This window comes from Rhinoderma darwinii, chromosome 6 (assembly GCF_050947455.1).
Source record: "Rhinoderma darwinii isolate aRhiDar2 chromosome 6, aRhiDar2.hap1, whole genome shotgun sequence".
Classification (NCBI taxonomy): Eukaryota; Metazoa; Chordata; class Amphibia; order Anura; family Rhinodermatidae; genus Rhinoderma; species Rhinoderma darwinii.
In genome coordinates, this window is record NC_134692.1 from 51,069,797 (window position 1) to 51,088,650 (window position 18,854).

The window sequence follows — 18,854 nt, forward strand, 5'->3', positions numbered from 1 at the left end:
TAAAATCCTGCAGTGCCCGCAAGGTCCCCCTGCTCAAGAAGGCACATGTACAGGCCCGTCTGAAGTTTGCAAATGAACATCTGGATGATTCTGAGAGTGATTGGGAGAAGGTGCTGTGGTCAGATGAGACTAAAATTTAGCTCTTTGGCATTAACTCTACTCGCTGTGTTTGGAGGAAGAGAAATGCTGTCTATGACCCAAAGAACACCGTCCCCACTGTCAAGAATGGAGGTGGAAACATTATGTTTTGGGGGTGTTTCTCTGCTAAGGGCACAGGACTACTTCACCGCATCAATGGGAGAATGGATGGAGCCATGTACCGTCAAATCCTGAGTGACAACCTCCTTCCCTCCACCAGGACATTAAAAATGGCTCGTGGCTGGGTCTTCCAGCACGACAATGACCCGAAACATACAGCCAAGGCAACAAAGGAGTGGCTCAAAAAGAAGCACATTAAGGTCATGGAGTGGCCTAGCCAGTCTCCAGACCTTAATCCCATTGAAAACTTATGGAGGGAGCTGAAGATCCGAGTTGCCAAGCGACAGCCTCGAAATCTTAATGATTTACAGATGATCTGCAAAGAGGAGTGGGCCAAAACTCCATCTAACATGTGTGCAAACCTCATCATCAACTACAAAAAATGTCTGACTGCTGTGCGTGCCAACAAGGGTTTTGCCACCAAGTATTAAGTCTTGTTTGCCAAAGGGATCAAATACTTATTTCTCTGTGCGCAATGCAAATAAATATATATAATTTTGACAATGTGATTTTTTTAATTTTTTTTTATATAATCTATCTCTCACTGGTAAAATTAACCTAGCCTAAAAATTCTAGACTGTTCATGTCTTTGACAGTGGGCAAACTTACAAAATCAGCAAGGGATCAAATACTTATTTCCTCCACTGTATATATATTTTTTACGGCGTTCACCAAGCGGGTAAATAATGCAATATTTTAGTAGTTCGGACTTTTACGGACACAGCGATACCAGTTATGTGAACTTATTTTTTTTAACATTGCTTTAGGAAAATAAATGTTTTTTTTCAACTGTTTTTACTTTCTTTATTAGTCCCCCTAGGGGACTTGAACCAGTGATCATTGGATTGTTTGCATGATACACTGCAAGATGGCAGACCCGGGGGCATTCCTTAGGCCCTCAGGATGTCATGACGACCATCGGCACTATACAATCGCGTTACAGCAGATGGCACGTCGGAGGGGGCCGCCCACTGATTCTAACAATTTAAGGGGTTAAATTGGCAGAATCCGCACGTGAGCCTACTCTATGCTTTCCCTTAATGGCTGTCCCGTACATGTACGTAGCATGTCGTTAAGGGGTTAAAGTTTGTACAGGAAGGGAGAATTATACACCTAGAGACTCCCCAATTTAATATGCATGAAAAATTGGTTTAACACATGCACCTGTGAAAGTAGACATGTGTTATGTATCAACTCCTTATATCTTACAGTTCCTTGCAGAATACATCTTTTGCATAAGGGGTCTGCTTAAGTTGAATTTTTATGCAATTTTTGCTTCTACTCACTGTCATACAAAGTTGCATGAAGGTGGTAGTGTGTATAAATGATCAAGCCGCATATTTATACACAGTATGCAGTGTGCTCTCAAAAATGTCGATTTTGGTAGCTTTTTAAGATGTTTGCCGCAGTATATATTTTTTAACACATTTGCTGATGAGGGCCAAATATTGCATGACTTGTGTCAGAGATTTTAAAAGCACAAGCTCTTGTTGATGTACAAGTATGAATTCTGCACAGCTTGGTCTATTATTTTTACATTGTTTTTGCGTGAAAACCTTTGCTTTTATGTCCGTTTTAGGCACAAATGTTATAATGCATTTAAAAATAATAATTCTTGTTTGTTACAAAGTTACATGAAAGTGGACATGGCTGCCAACAACATGTCAATACAATTTGGGAAATAAAAAGTGAGCGCACTCCCTCCCAAACCCTATATAAGGTGTGCAATTCCTGTATTTTATAGGTTGTTAGCTGGCTTTAAGCTGGAGATTAAAAAAAGTGTTTGGTCTCTTAAACTCTGGTGATTTTATGACGAATTACACGACAGTGCCGGTGTGTATAAAGTGCAGTGTCATTTTAACGAGTTGCCAGGTGTCTACTTTCAGAAAATACATAGGTATGGGGTTTTAGTAAGATTTTTTTAAAGTCAAATCAAAAAGAGAATACTTCATAACTCAATGCGGTTAGGATAGACCAGGGTAGGTGTCATACACACGGAAAGACTCCAACCTTCTATGCAATGAAGTGGATGTATTAACGAACATAGGCAGTGACGTAAAGTGTTCTGAGGTCAGTGGTTCTCCATTTTTTCCACTCTCACTGGTCTCCGGTATATAGGGTTCCAACGGTGGAATAGGTTTGCAAATCCAAAGTGTATCATCTCTCAGATCTGCAAACATTTTCCACCGTTGGAACCCTATATACCAGGAACCAGCAAGAGTGGTAAGAGGGGAACCACTGGCCTCAGAACACCTTACGTCACTGCCTATGTTTATTAATACATCTACTTCAGATGGATAGCAGGTTGGAGTCTTTCCACATGAGTCAGACTGATCCTGGTCTATCCTAACAGGGTCAAACGGTGAAGTATTCTCTTTTTGAATAAAAAAAATAATATCTGCAACGGTGTCCATAAGGCTCTATTACACTGGCAAATTTTGGGCGGTACAACGAGCGCCGAACAATGAGACATAGTTGATTGGCGCTCCATTGCTACTGTCACAAGGAGCTATGGATGGGGACGAGCGGTTGTTACTCCGATCGCTCGTCCCCATATGTTCTCATCATGTCGGCAGATGATTGCCTAGTGTAAAACCCCCCCATAGGCTTTAAACCCTTATGTTTATTATATGCACACACTAGTCTTTCCTTGGTGTAAAATAGATTCAAGTACAAGTTACTGGAATAAGAAAACATAACAATAGTGAATTACCTTCATAAGTGGCTTCCACACAGCATGGTCCTGAAAACTGGTACGGAGTTGCTGCACTGATCTGGATAAACTATGTAAACATCTAAAGAGAAAGATGCAATTAAGTGTCCGTTATTCTGTTTGGTGAAAGTATTTTATAAACTATCGAGTAACAATCTCAAGTATATATCCTAAATCATCAAGGAATCTTCTCAGAAAAGTAAACCCCCCCCCCCCCTCACCCCAGTTGACATATAGGACCCCTTTTGCCTGATAGGGTAACTTAAGCACTGAACAGCAAGGTCTAAATGAAACCCTATTCAATGCACGAATGTCAAGCTTCATCACCTTTTGTATAGACAGCAGCCAACAGGATAAACACAACGTCTCACCAATGAAATCTGACATTAGGCATGGAGAGGTGCTGGGAGGTACAGTTGCCGAGGCAAACGTAAGGCGGCCGGACAGCTTGGTGCTCGGTTCCTATTAAAGGGTTATTCCCATCTCAGAAATTCAAGGCATATTCACAGGATATGCCATAAATGTCTGATAGACGAGGGTGCCAGTTCTGGGTTCTGCAACTATATCAAGAATGGGAGTCAATCAACCCCGCCCCTGGTGAGGCGGCCTGCGATTCCAGGTGAGGACTATTTGGAATGAGGTTGCCACGCATGCCCATGGCTCTCCCTATTATGTTCTATGGGAATTTATGGAAACTGTATCCACAAAATAGAGCCACGAGCATGCATGACCAGCTCTTTGTTTCTAGGGTTCCAGTGGGGATTTTGTAGACCATTCTAATAATTTTGATGGCTAGGGTAGTGCAGTCTGCAGTGCTGCTCTTGCTTTTAAAAATACTGGAACCCTGATGGACCGCATTAAAGTCAATGGGCCACGTCGAGATTGTCGAGTATCTGAGACCAATGTGAAAATGAGTGGTCATCTATATAGATATTCTGAAAGATTATTACCGGAAACATATCTACAATAACTCAAGCAAATAGCCAAAGGAAGAAATTCCAAAGAGGACATAAAAAAATTTGGACAGATAATCTAAGATCAATGTTTAATATTTCTACAAAGCTATTGGATAAAAAAAATAAAAATATATGTATATATAATATAAATGGAATAGTATTTTTTTTAACACTTTGTCTATGGGAATCCAATTAATCAATTCAGTCTCGTAATGAACGGACAAGGCTGTATCCACAAACGCACGACTTGAGCTCCAAGAGTAAACAGAATAAAGAGAATGTAAGTCATACCTGACGGCAGATAATCGCACCTTGACACTGGTCTCAGACAAGCCATTCACAATCCGGTCCATCATATGCTCAGCCTCAATGATCTGGAGAGAGATGTTAATGCAGCATAAATAACATCACGGATTTCATGCGGGTCTGCTCGACTCCTGTTTATAAAAATTATGCAATACAGGTTCCTGTACTTTTTATGATGATATATTATGCACTTTCAAGTTATGAAACTAGAAGAAAGGTGCATAAAAAAGATCTTTAATGATTTCTATTACAGCTTTAACGGTATTGAGTTTTTGCTACTTTTTTTTTTTCTATTAGCACCATGTAATAATTCAAACAACCTCACAGTAAGCAATAAAAAAAAAAATGAATTCACAATCCAAGTAATTAAAGGGTTTTTCTGACTTGGTCAGACATGTCATGAAAGTAAGCCATTTACTTTCTCTGCCAATAACAAGAAAAAAGGGGGACAGTCTCTGTTCTTGAGGTCTGTGGTTAAGTCCAGTAGCTCGGACAGAGTAATCTGAAAACCAAAAGCTTACACAGCACATAAAACAATATGGATTTGTGCAAAAACAGGTTTAGGCTACGTTCACATCTGCGTTGGCGGCTCCATTAGGGGCCTACGTCGCAGATACGGCAGGGTTTGCCGGGAAGACAACAGCGCAGCATGCTGCGCTACCGTCTCTGGTAATATCACAGACACTGTCGGAAACCCGACGGAACCCATTAAAGTTAATGGGTTCTGTCGGCAACCGGCGGTTCCGTTATTTCCTTCTTCTGCTCCTCTGACGGAGCAGAACACACCCAGCCTGAGTTTATTAAAATGAAAAACTTTTCTGCAACATTGAATTTACTTGTAATGATCACCTGCAAAGGGCTACAGTATAGCCAGGTTGGTCATTAGCATAATTTATTGTATAACGCAACATGATATAGGATAGACAGAAGTATAACAAAATGATACATTAGGAATAGTTGAATCATAGCTCTTCATTTGAATTACTCCAGGGTCAGATCCAGAATACAGATCTTCAGTTCTGTTATAATTATTTGCAGTTTTGTTGTCCATAATAATAGATACAAGCAGGAGTATGACTACAGGGGTGCAGTAGTAGCAGTCGCACCCGTTCCCCTGCTGCATGAGGCGGCCAAAAGGCTCCTCTGCCACATAAGATGATAGCAGGATTATGGTGGATAGGGACCATGTTACAGATTTTACATTGGGGCCCAGGAGCTTTAAGGCTATGTTCACACGGAGTATTTTGGGGGAGGAATATCTGCCTCAAAATTCCGTTTGGAACTTTGAGGCAGATATTCCTCTCCCTGCACGCCGATTTTCGCGGCAATTATCGCGCCGTTTTTCGCCCGCGGCCATTGAGCGCCACGGGCATAAAACAGCGAGAAATACGCTTTCTCCTGCCTCCCATTGAAGTCAATGGGAGGTCAGAGGCGGAAGCGCCCGAAGATAGGGCATGTCGCTTCTTTTTCCCGCGAGGCAGTTTTACTGCTCGCGGGAAAAAGACGCCGACGCCTCCCATTGAAATCAATGGGAGGCGTTCTCGGCCGCTTTTGCCGAGTTTTGCGACGCGGTTTCCGCGTCAAAAAACTCGGCAAAATACCCCGTGTGAACATAGCCGTAAGTTCTTTCTACTGTTCCTTGAATACTTTTTTTAAATACATTTCTGCAATTATGAAATCTTGAATGTCATTTTCTCTTCATTAAATGTTAACTGCAGCAAGCCACTTCATATAATAATAATAATAATAATAATAATAATAATCTTTATTTATATAGCGCCAACATATTACGCAGCACTTTACAATTTAGAGGGAACATGAAACAAACAATATCAGACATTACATAGTGACAAAGTTCATTTACAATTCAAACCTGGGGAGTGAGGACCCTGCTCGCAAGAGCTTACAATCTATGAGGACATAAGGGAGACACAAAGTGTAACAGTGTTTGTTCTGCACAATAGTCCGGCCATTTTTATACACATGCGGTGGTAACATAAAGCTGCATGAGCCGGTCACCAGCCACTATCCGTGTATGACGGACATGAAGAGAAGGAGTGTGAGGGAATCTTATTCTGATGACTAATCTAAATGGAGGGCCATGGAAAGGAGTCAGATTAGGGAATGTTATAGGCCTGTCTAAATAGATGTGTTTTCAGGGCACGTTTAAAACTGTGGATATTGGGAATTAATCTGATTGTCTGGGGTAGCACATTCCAGAGGACGGGTGCAGCATGAGAGAAATCCTGGAGACGGTAGTGGGAGGTTCGGATTATGGAGGATTTTAATCTAAGGTCGTTGGCAGAACGTAGAGCCCGAGTAGGGTGGTAGACAGAGATGAGGGAGGAGATGTAAGGAGGTGCAGCACTGTGGAGAGCTTTGTGGGTGAGAGTAATAAGTTTGAATTTTATTCGGAAGGGGATGGGCAACCAGTGCAGTGACTGGCACAGATTAGAGGCGTTGGTGTAGCGGTTGGTCATAAAGATGAGCCTGGCTGCTGCATTGAGGATAGATTGGAGAGGGGAGAGTTTAGTGAGGGGAAGACCGACTAGTAATGAGTTACAGTAGTCAAGACGAGAGTGAATCAGAGCAACAATGAGAGTTTTGGCAGTTTCCTCCGTAAGAAAAGAGCGGATTCTGGAGATGTTTTTGAGGTGAAAATGACAGGAGCGTGAAAGTGATTGTATGTGAGGAGTAAAGGAAAGATCTGAGTCAAAAATAACCCCGAGACAGCGGGCGTGCTGCTTAGAAGTTATGATAGTGCCACACACAGAGATGGAGACATCAGGTTTAGGGAGGTTAGTAGATGGTGGGAACACAAGGAGCTCAGTTTTAGAAAGATTCAGTTTCAGATAGAGAGAGGACATGATGTTAGAGACAGCGGACAGACAATCACTGGTGTTCTGTATTAGAGCAGGGGTGATGTCACGGGAAGAGGTATATAATTGGGTGTCATCAGCGTAGAGATGGTACTGGAAGCCAAATCTGCTGATGGTTTGTCCAATAGGAGCTGAGTAGAGAGAAAAGAGGAGTGGACCTAGGACTGATCCCTGAGGAACCCCGATATCAAGGGGAAGAGGAGAAGAGGTGGAACCAGCAAATGACACACTGAATGAGCGGTCAGAGAGATAGGAGGAAAACCAAGAGAGAGCCGCGTCCTTGAGGCCAATAGAGTGGAGCATGTTAAGTAGGAGTTTGTGGTCTACAGTGTCAAAGGCTGCAGAGAGATCCAAAAGAATCAGGAGAGAGGATTTACCGTCCGATTTAGCCGCCAAGAGATCATTTGAGACTTTAGTAAGGGCAGTTTCTGTGGAGTGTAGAGTGCGGAAACCAGATTGTAAGGGGTCAAGAATGGAGTTAGCAGAGAGATAGCGGATAAGGCGAGAGTAGACCAAGCGTTCCAGGAGTTTGGAGATGAAGGGCAGATTAGAGACTGGTCGGTAGTTGGCAGCGCTGGATGGGTCAAGTGTTGGTTTTTTCAATAATGGGTTTATAATGGCATGTTTAAAAGCGGAGGGAAAGATACCAGAGGAAAGAGAGAGGTTAAATATTTTAGTGAGGTGACTAGTGACAGCTGGGGAGAGGGACTGGAGGAGGTGTGAGGGGACAGGATCACTAGGGCAGGTAGTAGGACGAGAAGAAGAGAGGAGCCTCGAGACTTCTTCTTCAGTTATTGGGTCAAATGCTGAGAGTGAAGAAGAGGGAGTGCGGGGGGGAAGGGGATCGATGTTACTAGGGGACTGGGAGATAATATCATGCCGGATGTTGTCAATTTTAACTTTAAAATAATTGGCCAGGTCTTCAGCACTGAGATCTGTGATTGGCGTCTGCACTTTAGGACTAAGGAGGGAGTGAAAAGTATCAAAGAGGCGTTTTGGATTATTAGATAGTGTGGAGATGAGAGAAGTGAAGTAGACTTGTTTGGCGCGGTGAAGGGCAGAGTTGTAAGTTTTGAGCATAAATTTGTAATGGAGGAAATCTGCATCCAAATGCGATTTTCTCCACAGTCGTTCAGCACATCTCAAGCACCGGTGAAGAAAGCGGGATTGAGGCGTGTGCCAGGGTTGTCGTCGTCTTTGTCGGGTGGTTCGGAGTGTAGTGGGGGCTGCTTCATCCAATGCATTTTTGAGAGTGTTATTATAAAGTTTGGCAGCCAGATTGGGACAGGAGAGGGAAGAGATAGGGGACAATGAGGACTGTAGACTGTCTATGAGTTTCACAGTGTTAATGGCATGTAGATTTCTGTATGTCTGATACGTAGGGATGACCTGAGGAGGCAGAGAATATTTGATAGTAAAGCAGAGAAGATTGTGGTCAGAAAGCGGGAGAGGAGAGTTAATAAAGTCAGAAACTGAGCAGAGCCGGAAGAAGACCAGGTCAAGTGAATGCCCGTCTTCATGTGTAGGAGAGTTAGTAAGTTGTGACAGACCGAGGGACGAGGTTAAAGATAGAAACTGGGAGGCAGATGGGGAGATTGGGTTATCAATGGGGATGTTGAAGTCACCCATGATGAGAGTGGGTGTTTCAGAGGATAGAAATTGTGGAAGCCAGGCAGCAAAATGATCCAGGAATTGGCGGGGTGAGCCCGGTGGGCGGTAGACAACTGCCACTCGGAGGGGAAAAGGGTGAAAGAGTCTGAGGGTGTGGACTTCAAAAGAGGGAAATGTGAGTGAGGGGACCGGGGGAATGACCTGGAAAGTGCAGTGTGGGGAAAGAAGTATACCTACTCCTCCACCCTGCCTGTTCTCAGTTCTGGGGGCATGAGAGAACTGGAGACCACCATAAGATAGAGCAGCAGGGGAAGCAGTGTCAGACAGGTGTAGCCATGTTTCTGTAAGAGCCAGAAGGTTGAGAGAGTTAGAAAGGAATAAGTCATGAATAAAGTTGAGTTTGTTGCACACGGACCGAGAGTTCCAGAGAGCACAGTTAAAAGAGACAGGAGAAGACATACAAGGAATGGCAAGAAGATTTGCAGGGTTTCTATGTGTGGCAGGTAAGTGGTTGAGCTTGGCAGAAGAAAAGGGAGGCCCAGGGTTGGGAGAGATGTCCCCTGCAGCTAGTAGCAGGAGAATGCAGAGAGACAGCATATGGTTATGTGATTTATGAGAGTGATTTTTATGTTGGGCAGTGGGATGAGATGGGTTAAGTTGACTGAGGAAAGTGAATAGTGAATGGGAGCTGTACATGGGCGAGGCAAGGAGAGAGGGACTGATGTAGACTGTTTTTGGGCAAGTCTTAAATGGGTGATAGGATTGAAAACCAAGAGCAGCTATAATGATGAGAGCGGTGGCAAACATCTTTGTTTACAGATAGTTAGAAATCTAATATTGAGAGCGTGGGCTAGTTTGTCTGGTTTGGTAATGCGGCTTACCTGTCACTGACCCTGTGCAACTGCCATGTATAACTGCCAGGACACTTAGACAGAGATGACTTCTGCCGTCGTGCCCCCCTGCACGAGTGCCTTCCCCATATGCTACATCTAAATTTATAGGGGAGTAGATGCTCAGATCTAGGCCTAATTAAGCTCGTTCAGCTATTAATCAAATCAACTAGACACATGAGGTGAAAAGCTATGCAGAGATAAACAAACAAACTAGCAGGTCTGGATGATCATAAAACTTAACGACGATCAAACACTTTGACAAAACTTTGAGATAACATTAGACTATATAGCAAGACAGGAAAGCAGAGTTATATACCATAAAATAACAGTTTCAGCTTTTTGAAATGCAGCTACAGCAGGGATGAGGTTCATGCAGGAATGAAATGGATTATATACCATCAAATAACAGTTTCAGCTTTTTGAAATGCAGCTACAGCAGGGATGAGGTTCATGCAGGAATGAAATGGATTATATACCATAAAATAACAGTTTCAGCTTTTTGAAATGCAGCTACAGCAGGGATGAGGTTCATAAAGAACCGTCTGACAATTTAAATGCAAAAATGCTTATAAATGACCTCTTCCAAAAACAAAAGGTAAAAAAAGAGATGTTGAAAGTTAACAAATAACTCAGCACTAGATGTATTCTAACTTTATGTACTTTTCTGTGCCCAAGAGCTGAACTCAGGAACAGGCTGCTCTAAGTGTGGAATATGTACATAGATCTCCACATTCCATCCATAGACTGAGGACTATGGACTAGAGAGTGTTCTGAAGCTTTCAAAGGGCTTTTCCACCTTCTGACAACAGATGAGCATCAGTACATGATCTGTGGGGGTCTGACACCCGGGCCCCACACAGATCAGCTGGTCTAGTGCCTCTGTGCATTGGACGTACATGCCGGACGCACTTAGCTCCGGCCATGGAATAGCGGCCGAGCTCCAGTACTGCAGCTCTGTTCCTATTCAAGTAAATAGGAGCAGCCCTGCAGTACGGCCGCTATGCTATGTACGGAGCCAACTTCTTCCGGGCTCCGTACATAGCATTATGTGCCGTAACATCCAGTGGTCATCAGTTGTCAGAAGGTGGACAACCGCTTTAATACCAGAGTTCAGTTTTTTCAGCACAGACTTTTAAGGCTAATGTATAATCAAAAAAGGACATATTATTTAAAATCAGGTTTTTATTATACTAATTTCTTTTAAAATGTGGGTATTTTTTTTATGTATCTATCCACATTAAAAAAAAAAAAATTCTCAAGATATTCCAGTTTTCAGACTGGCCACTAGAGCAATCACTAAAGTGGATATTCCCTGTTCTCTGTAGCTCACTTGTCAGCTTTGCTGTACATACAGACACAGGATGAGAATAATCTCATTATCATTAAAGGGTGAGCAAGTTCATAATGGCTCAATTGTATTACTGGAAGCCTCGATAAGGTAGGATAGCCACACTATACACGAAGAGAAGGCTCTGAATACATCTTCCCCTGGCCTCTGGGGGAGGGGCTATACTCAATCACTTCCTGGAGATTGTAAAAATTGATGTCAATTGATATTCTTTTCAGCTGCCATAAAGCGTAAATACCCTGTTGTACTGACTACACAGAGAGTTCAGGAAGTAAGAGTGTGTGTGTGTGTGTGTGTCTTTATATGGCTGCCCCCCCAGTAAATGTTTTACATATAAATAAAAGATAGCTACATATAAAGAAAAAGACCAAAACACATGATTTACCATCTATATACTTTTAATTCTAATAATTAATAAAACTAAAATTAAATAAATGACACAATCCCTTTGAGACTGTAGATTAGAAAGGTAGTGATTAGCCAGGCTGGGATATTAGACCCTTGCTTATTACATAACAGGTAAGGAGGGCCCCTCTAATGGGGTCATGATTTATTGAGTGGTGGTTTGTAACCACAATTTCAACCTCAGTCAGAGAATGTCTGGGAAAAATACTGAGAAAACACAAGACGTCCAGTGAGTTATTCAGTGGAGATGACTTTATTTCATTTTCCTCAGACACACATTGAACAAATGTAATCAAAACATCAAAAAATGTTTTACAGGTTATAAAATGGGAAAATCCTTAAAATAAGTAAAAATCACAATCTGCATGTCAAGCGTTAATAACTATTCACTTTTAGTCTGTAACTGTATTTGGTCCCCCCCCCCAAATGCATTATTATGCCCAATTAAGAACATAGAAGCAAGTTACTATGACAACTTAATAATGGAAGTTGCACAGCACACTCACAGTACCCAGTTCAAAACATAGTATAGGAAAATAGCTAAAATAAAAACAAAAACGTATGCATTTGTAACATACGCTTACGTTTTTTGCAGTAAATGTCGTATACGTTTGTCTCAGTTCTTCTAAAAACGTATATGTCTGTTCTAGAGCTAAATTAAACTTTGTAAAGTCAGGATTTCCCATATATGGTGACGAAAACGTATACATTTTACGTATGCAAAACGTAGGGTTTAAGATTGCATGCATCGCCATTAACTTCAATACAAATAAAAACGTATATATGTGTGGTATACGTTTTGGAAAAAGAACTGAAAAAGCATAGCAGACTTCGCTTTTCAGGACATGAAAAAAAAAAGGATAGAATGTAAGCACACTTGCACAATCCACACTCTGTGGTGACGTGTTGACACGGTTTTCTTCATGCCAAAACGTGCATGTCAGACGTACAGTAAAAACGAAATGTGAACTTAGCCTAAGCCAAGACATGCGTTTTTTTGAGAGTATAGAGGATGGAAACACTTACACTAAACCCCACTTGTTGCACTACAAATAAGCGCTATAGAGCAAATCTGTGGCGTTCCAGTCCCAGGAGCTTGCATTATGTTAGTCAAATTTCACGAATAGAATATCCAGCAGAATAAGAATTATTGTTAGATATGGTAAAAATCTATTTTCTGCACTAACGCTTACATCAAACGTGTCCATTTGTGAGAAATGCATACCTCCCATGTGGACACTGTATATAGAAATACTTGTAACCATGGCCTCGGAGATCGACTCCATGAGTTGCTTCAGCACGTTACATAAACTCATTGCAAGTACCTTTATTTATACTAATCTGATTACGTTTATGTATATTTATATGTTTGAATGCACAATAACAAGTCTAGGGATCTTTTTGTGACACTTAACGCCTCATGAACACGACCGTTGTGCCACTCGGGACATTTTTGACGGAATTCGAGTGGCAACCAATAGTCTTCACAGACCCATTCACTTTAGCGGGTGAATCGGGTCCGCGAAAAATGATCCGAGTCAAGGAAAGATAGGACATGTTCCATCTTTCCTCGGATCTCTGAAGGGACTTGGCTGGCAAGCACGGACGTGTGCATGATGCGTAAACCTAGAACGGAATGAGAAAGAATTTTCTGCCATCTCCTGAAGCAAATAGTTTGTTCTCCATTGCCGACATAGTAGAGTTAGGAGATTTCTGCTGCAGCAAGCTACTCCAATCCCCTTCCCAAAGTGCCTATTTCAAATGCACTAGCACAGGAGGTGGTAGAAAATTAGTATTTTTTTTTACCCCTTGGTTTTTTTAAAAATACCATTAGTGCCCCTTTAAGCGAGGAGGAAATATAAAGCTTGATAGGCTTAGGGGGAAGTAAACCACTTGAAATGAATTAACTCATGGAGACGCTGTGTAAGGCCTAACGTACACGACCTTGGATTCATTGTCTGGATTTCCGATCCATTTGCTCGCAAAAAAAAACCTTCCGTAGTGCAATTACATTGTAATCTTTAGTATGGGGCACCCTCTCTTCTATGTATGCCACTGTCAGCTCATGTAAGTCAAACGGCGGTTTACACAGCTTCTTCCAAGTGTCAGCAGTGTCATTTTACACAAAGCCCTTGTGTCCCACTAGCCATTAATAAAGAAAGTGTTCGAACTTCAGTAGACGGCTATGATTTTAGTCTGAATAAATCACAATTCAGCAGCTGATAACAGGTCTGTAGAGCACTTTATGGTAATTGAAAACATAAGTGGAAACATTAACTTTGCAAAAAAACTGATTTGCAGGAGACAAAAGTCAATTAAAAAAATAATCATGCACATTTTATGTGTTGCTACAAATCCAAACCCCCCTACAACAACTTTCCATTCTAGGATCATAAACAAAGAGTTTTATTTGCCCATGAAATATTAAAAGAAAAATATAAAATTGCACAAACCGCAAAAATCCAGGCCAGACCAAAAGCAACACTATTTCTGTACCTTTTACAGCGAAATGTTTCTTTGGTCATAGAACATATCACAACAAAAGCGTTAATAGACAGCAGGTCTCTTTTTGCCATACCGGTCAAACAGTAGATAATAATATTATTAGAGCACCCAGTGCTAAAAATAAATTAAATAGAAGACCCTGTAAAATCACCTAGTACAGAGCATGGAAGTCCTACGTCGTGTGCCGGCAAACCAATGTCGCCAGTTAGTAAAAATTAAAAACATTCAGAACGCTACAGTCACAACTGTCCAAGGCTGCTTAAGAAAATAGAAGACTAAAATATATATTACAATATGTGCGCTCTGCATAAAAAAAAAAAAACGGGCTGTTCTATATTTTGAAGCATGTATACAGGTAGCGAAAGTGTGATATCCCAATGTTTTTAGGAATTGCCTGCTTCGAAAAACGCCATATTAAATGACCGCACTAAAATGAATGGACATATGCGGCCCTGCGTTTCGGCTGTCCGTAATAGAGGGTGGATGCACCAATTAACCCACAAAATTCTAATAGGAAACATCATGTCTAACAACCCCTTAAAACCAGTAATAGAGCATGAGCAGGTACCTGCTAGATTGTAAAATGTTCCGATGTCAATCAGCTCAATAATAAGAATACGGAAAACTTTAAAATCTCCTTCTCTCGATCCTGAAAACTAGAGCTATCTTTGATCCGGCTGTTGCCAAAGGAGAGTGTTTGCCAATCGTAGCCATTCTCTGGTGGGTGAGTTTGTGGGCACAACTGCTCCTGTGCCAGCTTAGTCCACACGATCACATAGTTCTATGTGGGAAAGCAGTAATATGCAGCTTTTCCCTACGCATGTTTACGTGGATTTGGTTAAGGAAGTGCAGACTATGGAAGTGCCTTCATAATTTTAGTACCGTTAATTACCTTAATGACCAAGGATTATTTTTCGGTTTTTTTCACTGGCATTCCAAGAAGAATTATTTTTTTCCTGTCAACATAGCCGTATAAGGGCTTGTTTTTTTGCGGGACAAGTTGTATTTTTCAATTGCACCATTTTACCAACAACCTGCATGCATCATATGTCCTAGGGGGCGCTACACTGGCGGATTCACTTGTTGAGAAGGATCTGGGTGTACTTGTAAATCATAAACTCAATAACAGCATGCAGTGTCAATCAGCTGCTTCAAAGGCCAGCAGGATATTGTCGTGTATTAAAAGAGGCATGGACTCGCGGGACAGGGATGTAATAATGCCACTTTACAAAGCATTAGTGAGGCCTCATCTAGAATATGCAGTTCAGTTCTGGGCTCCAGTTCATAGAAAGGATGCCCTGGAGTTGGAAAAAATACAAAGAAGAGCAACGAAGCTAATAAGGGGCATGGAGAATTTAAGTTATGAGGAAAGATTGAAAGAATTAAACCTATTTAGCCTTGAAAAAAGACGACTAAGGGGGAACATGATTAACTTATATAAATATATTAATGGCACATACAAAAAATATGGTGAAATCCTGTTCCTTGTAAAACCCCCTCAAAAAACAAGGGGGCACTCCCTCCGTCTGGAGAAAAAAAGGTTCAAGCTGCAGAGGCGACAAGGCTTCTTTACAGTAAGAACGGTGAATTTATGGAATAGTCTACCGCAGGAACTGGTCACAGCAGGGACAGTAGATGGCTTTAAAAAAGGGTTAGATAATTTCCTAGAACAAAAAAATATTAGCTCCTATGTGTAGAAATTTTTCCTTCCCTTTTCCCTTCCCTTGGTTGAACTTGATGGACATGTGTCTTTTTTCAGCCGTACTAACTATGTAACTATGTAACTATGTAACTTTTATTAACATAATTTTGGGGGGGGGGGGGGGGGGGATTGAAAATAAACAGCTATTCCAGCATTGTTTTTCACGTTTTAAATTTACGGCGTTCACTATGCGATGTAGATAACATGTTATCTTTATTCTATGGGTTGGCACGATTATGGGGATAACAAATATGTATAGGTTTTATATGTCAATGTAAAACGGTCAGGCAATCAACAGGTGAAGGCAGACCTGAGGGCCTTAGTAAGGCCCCCCGCTGCTATGCAAACCCATTGGAGCCCCGCGATCACGTCGTCTGTGGGCCAATGGGGTGACAGAGAGAGCTCCCTCTCTGTCAAACACCTTAGATGCCGCAGTCGTTATTGACCACTCCATCTAAGGTGTAAAACTGCCGCAACAGGAGTACTCTCAAATTCTAGCAGTTGTGGCCGGAGCCAGGCTGCGTATAACAGAAGTGCTCCTGATGCTGATCTCATGGGTACATGTATATGGGATGCACACCTATGTTGACGGTGTGGTGCAAAGGAGTTGGGATGAAGTCCCAATGTATATAGTCACGATTACCACAGCACTCACAAGAAAATATATTGCAAGTTGAATAGATTTATTTTTTCACAAAGCTGTATATCATATACTATTTCATACGTAATCAGCGTTTTTATATTAATACATGAGTTGAAGCGACTTAATAATGACGTTTTGACCTATCCGCGGCCTTTAACACTGTCGCTGAAAATGTAGTGAAGAATCGTATATGGACGTCTGCCAGACTCCACACTGGTATCGCCGTAATCCTATTGACCCGCAGAATAACGTTACCTTGTCATTTTTACCGCATGGAATGCTGTAAAAACGAAGTCCAAAAAATAATGGAAGAGTTGAAATTTTTTCCATTCCACCCCACAAAATAAATGTTTAAATGTTTTACATGGTTCATTAAAACATGCCAATAAAAAAAAAAAAAAAAAAAAACTCATCCCGCAAAAAAACAAGCCCTCATATAGGTCCGCAGGAAAATAAAAAAGTTCTTGGAAGGTGGGGATGAAAAAACGAACACTCGCCTGGTCCTAAAAGAGACCATCTGCACACAACTTTAAAAACCGGAAAACCCCTTTTATATAAAGATAACAGGCACGTTAAAGGACTTGTATACATGAGGTTTTTTCAATTACTTTTGGTTCTATGCTTCTAGTGCCAGAACTTTCTAGTGCACGGAATTATGGAAATGTTTCCACAGGTAAATGATGCATTTCCAATAATAACACTATATACAGGTCACCTTGGAGTTAAACAACAATAAAGCTTGGGTGACATGTCCATACTGAAAAGTCCAGCAGTCGCGAGACCACATTGATCAATGACCCTAGTGTTGTATGAAGACCCACTTAACAACAATCAGTTAACCCTGGTTTAGTGCAATAGTTTCCTGTACAATATATGTGGAAGAATATGGATATATACAAAAAGTTAAAGGTTTTTTCCCATAATCATTATTTATCACCTATGCACGGGATAAGTGATAGATCCGAAGTGTCTAACATGTAAAGATCTTATCGCATTAAAAGGGGTTTTCCGATCCTATTAAATAAAGCTTAAAGGCTATGTAAACCAGTGAAAGGTAATTTCTTTTTAATAAAAAGGTGTAAAGTGTAGATATGATAGATTACAGGCGGATCCTGCGTGGCAGGCCCCGCTGTCACTGAACCAGACAGGTCTGCGGGACTGACGTATTTGCTGTATCTAAAAAAAAAAAAGTAAAACAAAAAAGCCAAAACACAGTGAAACACCTTTTTATATAAAAAAATATAAAAAGAATTTTCAAATGTTTACATAGCCTTTAAAGGGGTTTTCCCATAATATTTATCACCTATCCACAGGATTGGTGATAAATATCTGAAAAAGTTAAAAAGCGATGGTGTTTCAAATGCGACGATCAAAAAACTGAAAAAAAATGGATTCATTATTAAAGATGTTTTGTAAGTATCTGATCTGTGGGGCTCCGATCGCTGGGACACCCCCCGCAGATCACGATAATGGGCTTACCTTGCCGATACTGGGAGCCCCATAGGAACGGAACAGTAGTGCGCATGCTCGGCCACCGCTCCATTCATTTCTATCTTCGACAGCCCCATAGAAATGACCCTATGGGGCTCCCAGGAACGGCAAGGTAAGCCCGTTCTCGTGATCGGTGGGGGTCCCAGCGGTCAGACCCCCACCGATCAGATATTTATCATCTACCTTGTGGATAGGTGATAAATAATGATTATATGAAAAACAGAAGATGGAGGATAAACCATGTTAGTACAAAAAGGTCATAAAAAACACTATCAGGCTTGGAATAAAGAAAAGGTAATTTTGCAAACCTACAGTGCACAAATTATAAAAGTATGGCTATGTTCACACCTGCGTTGGGACTTCCTTTCAAAATGAAAGCCACCATACTGCCGATTCCGTCATAGGGCGTATCCCAACTGCACATGATGGACCCAATTGACTTGGTCTGTTGGGCACGCAGCGCTATGATTGGCGTCAAATATAACGGAATAAGAGGTTTTCCGGCCTTATGAAAAATACAGAAAAGTATCTATATGTGTCTGAATGCTCACCAGATGATGCCACCATAACTCATGAACAGCTGTTTTTCATTCTGTTGCCCAGCTCTGTGCAGCACAGTTGTATCCGTTTTGCTAGGGCTTGCTATGGGTGGGATTACTATGTAAAGGACTATGTAAAGTTCCCATGATTCCTCTCCCCTCTCAGAAACATTGCGCAGATGTTGAGACTTTTGCATTTTTAAGACACCTCCAATACTTATATTTTTTAAAAAGGTGAGTGGGGCTTAGAGGGAGGGGCCACCTGTTGCCCAACAAATTCACTCTAATTTATGCCAGAAACTGGTGTAAATTATAGCAGAAATGCATTTCAGCTCATAGTTAGTGTAGGCTTCCTTATCGTGCGCACGGGCGGCCAGAGATGTGCCTAATTGATTAAAGTGCGTGTGCCCCTTAATAGAGAAGGTGCATTATACTCCAGTGCTCTTCATATTAAGACTAACTTATGAACGCCAGTCTGAATAAATTCCCCTCATTGCCTGCAATTACAGTTGCCTACATTCCCCTCCATTACAAGGTGGTGCGGTTATTACTCACTGACTAGTACGGAGACACAGCTCTGCTTTTCTGCTGCTAGACTCTGCACT

At 41.5% G+C, this 18,854-nt stretch overlaps 1 protein-coding gene and 1 long non-coding RNA gene across 5 annotated transcripts in view; one reads left to right on the plus strand and one right to left on the minus strand.

The window, feature by feature from the left end:
* ARMC8 (armadillo repeat containing 8) overlaps positions 1 to 18,854 on the minus strand; it is an 83,820-nt gene that overhangs the window by 19,178 nt on the left and 45,788 nt on the right. For all 4 annotated transcript variants that reach the window (XM_075829715.1, XM_075829716.1, XM_075829717.1 and 1 more), the window contains 2 exons: positions 4,219 to 4,301; positions 2,972 to 3,053 (listed from right to left, as the gene is read on the minus strand). In XM_075829715.1, the coding sequence (XP_075685830.1) occupies positions 2,972 to 3,053; positions 4,219 to 4,301 (165 nt within the window). The remainder of the gene's footprint in view (positions 1 to 2,971; positions 3,054 to 4,218; positions 4,302 to 18,854) is intronic.
* LOC142655489 (uncharacterized) overlaps positions 1 to 18,854 on the plus strand; it is a 49,105-nt gene that overhangs the window by 11,779 nt on the left and 18,472 nt on the right. The gene's annotated exons all lie outside the window — the stretch shown is intronic.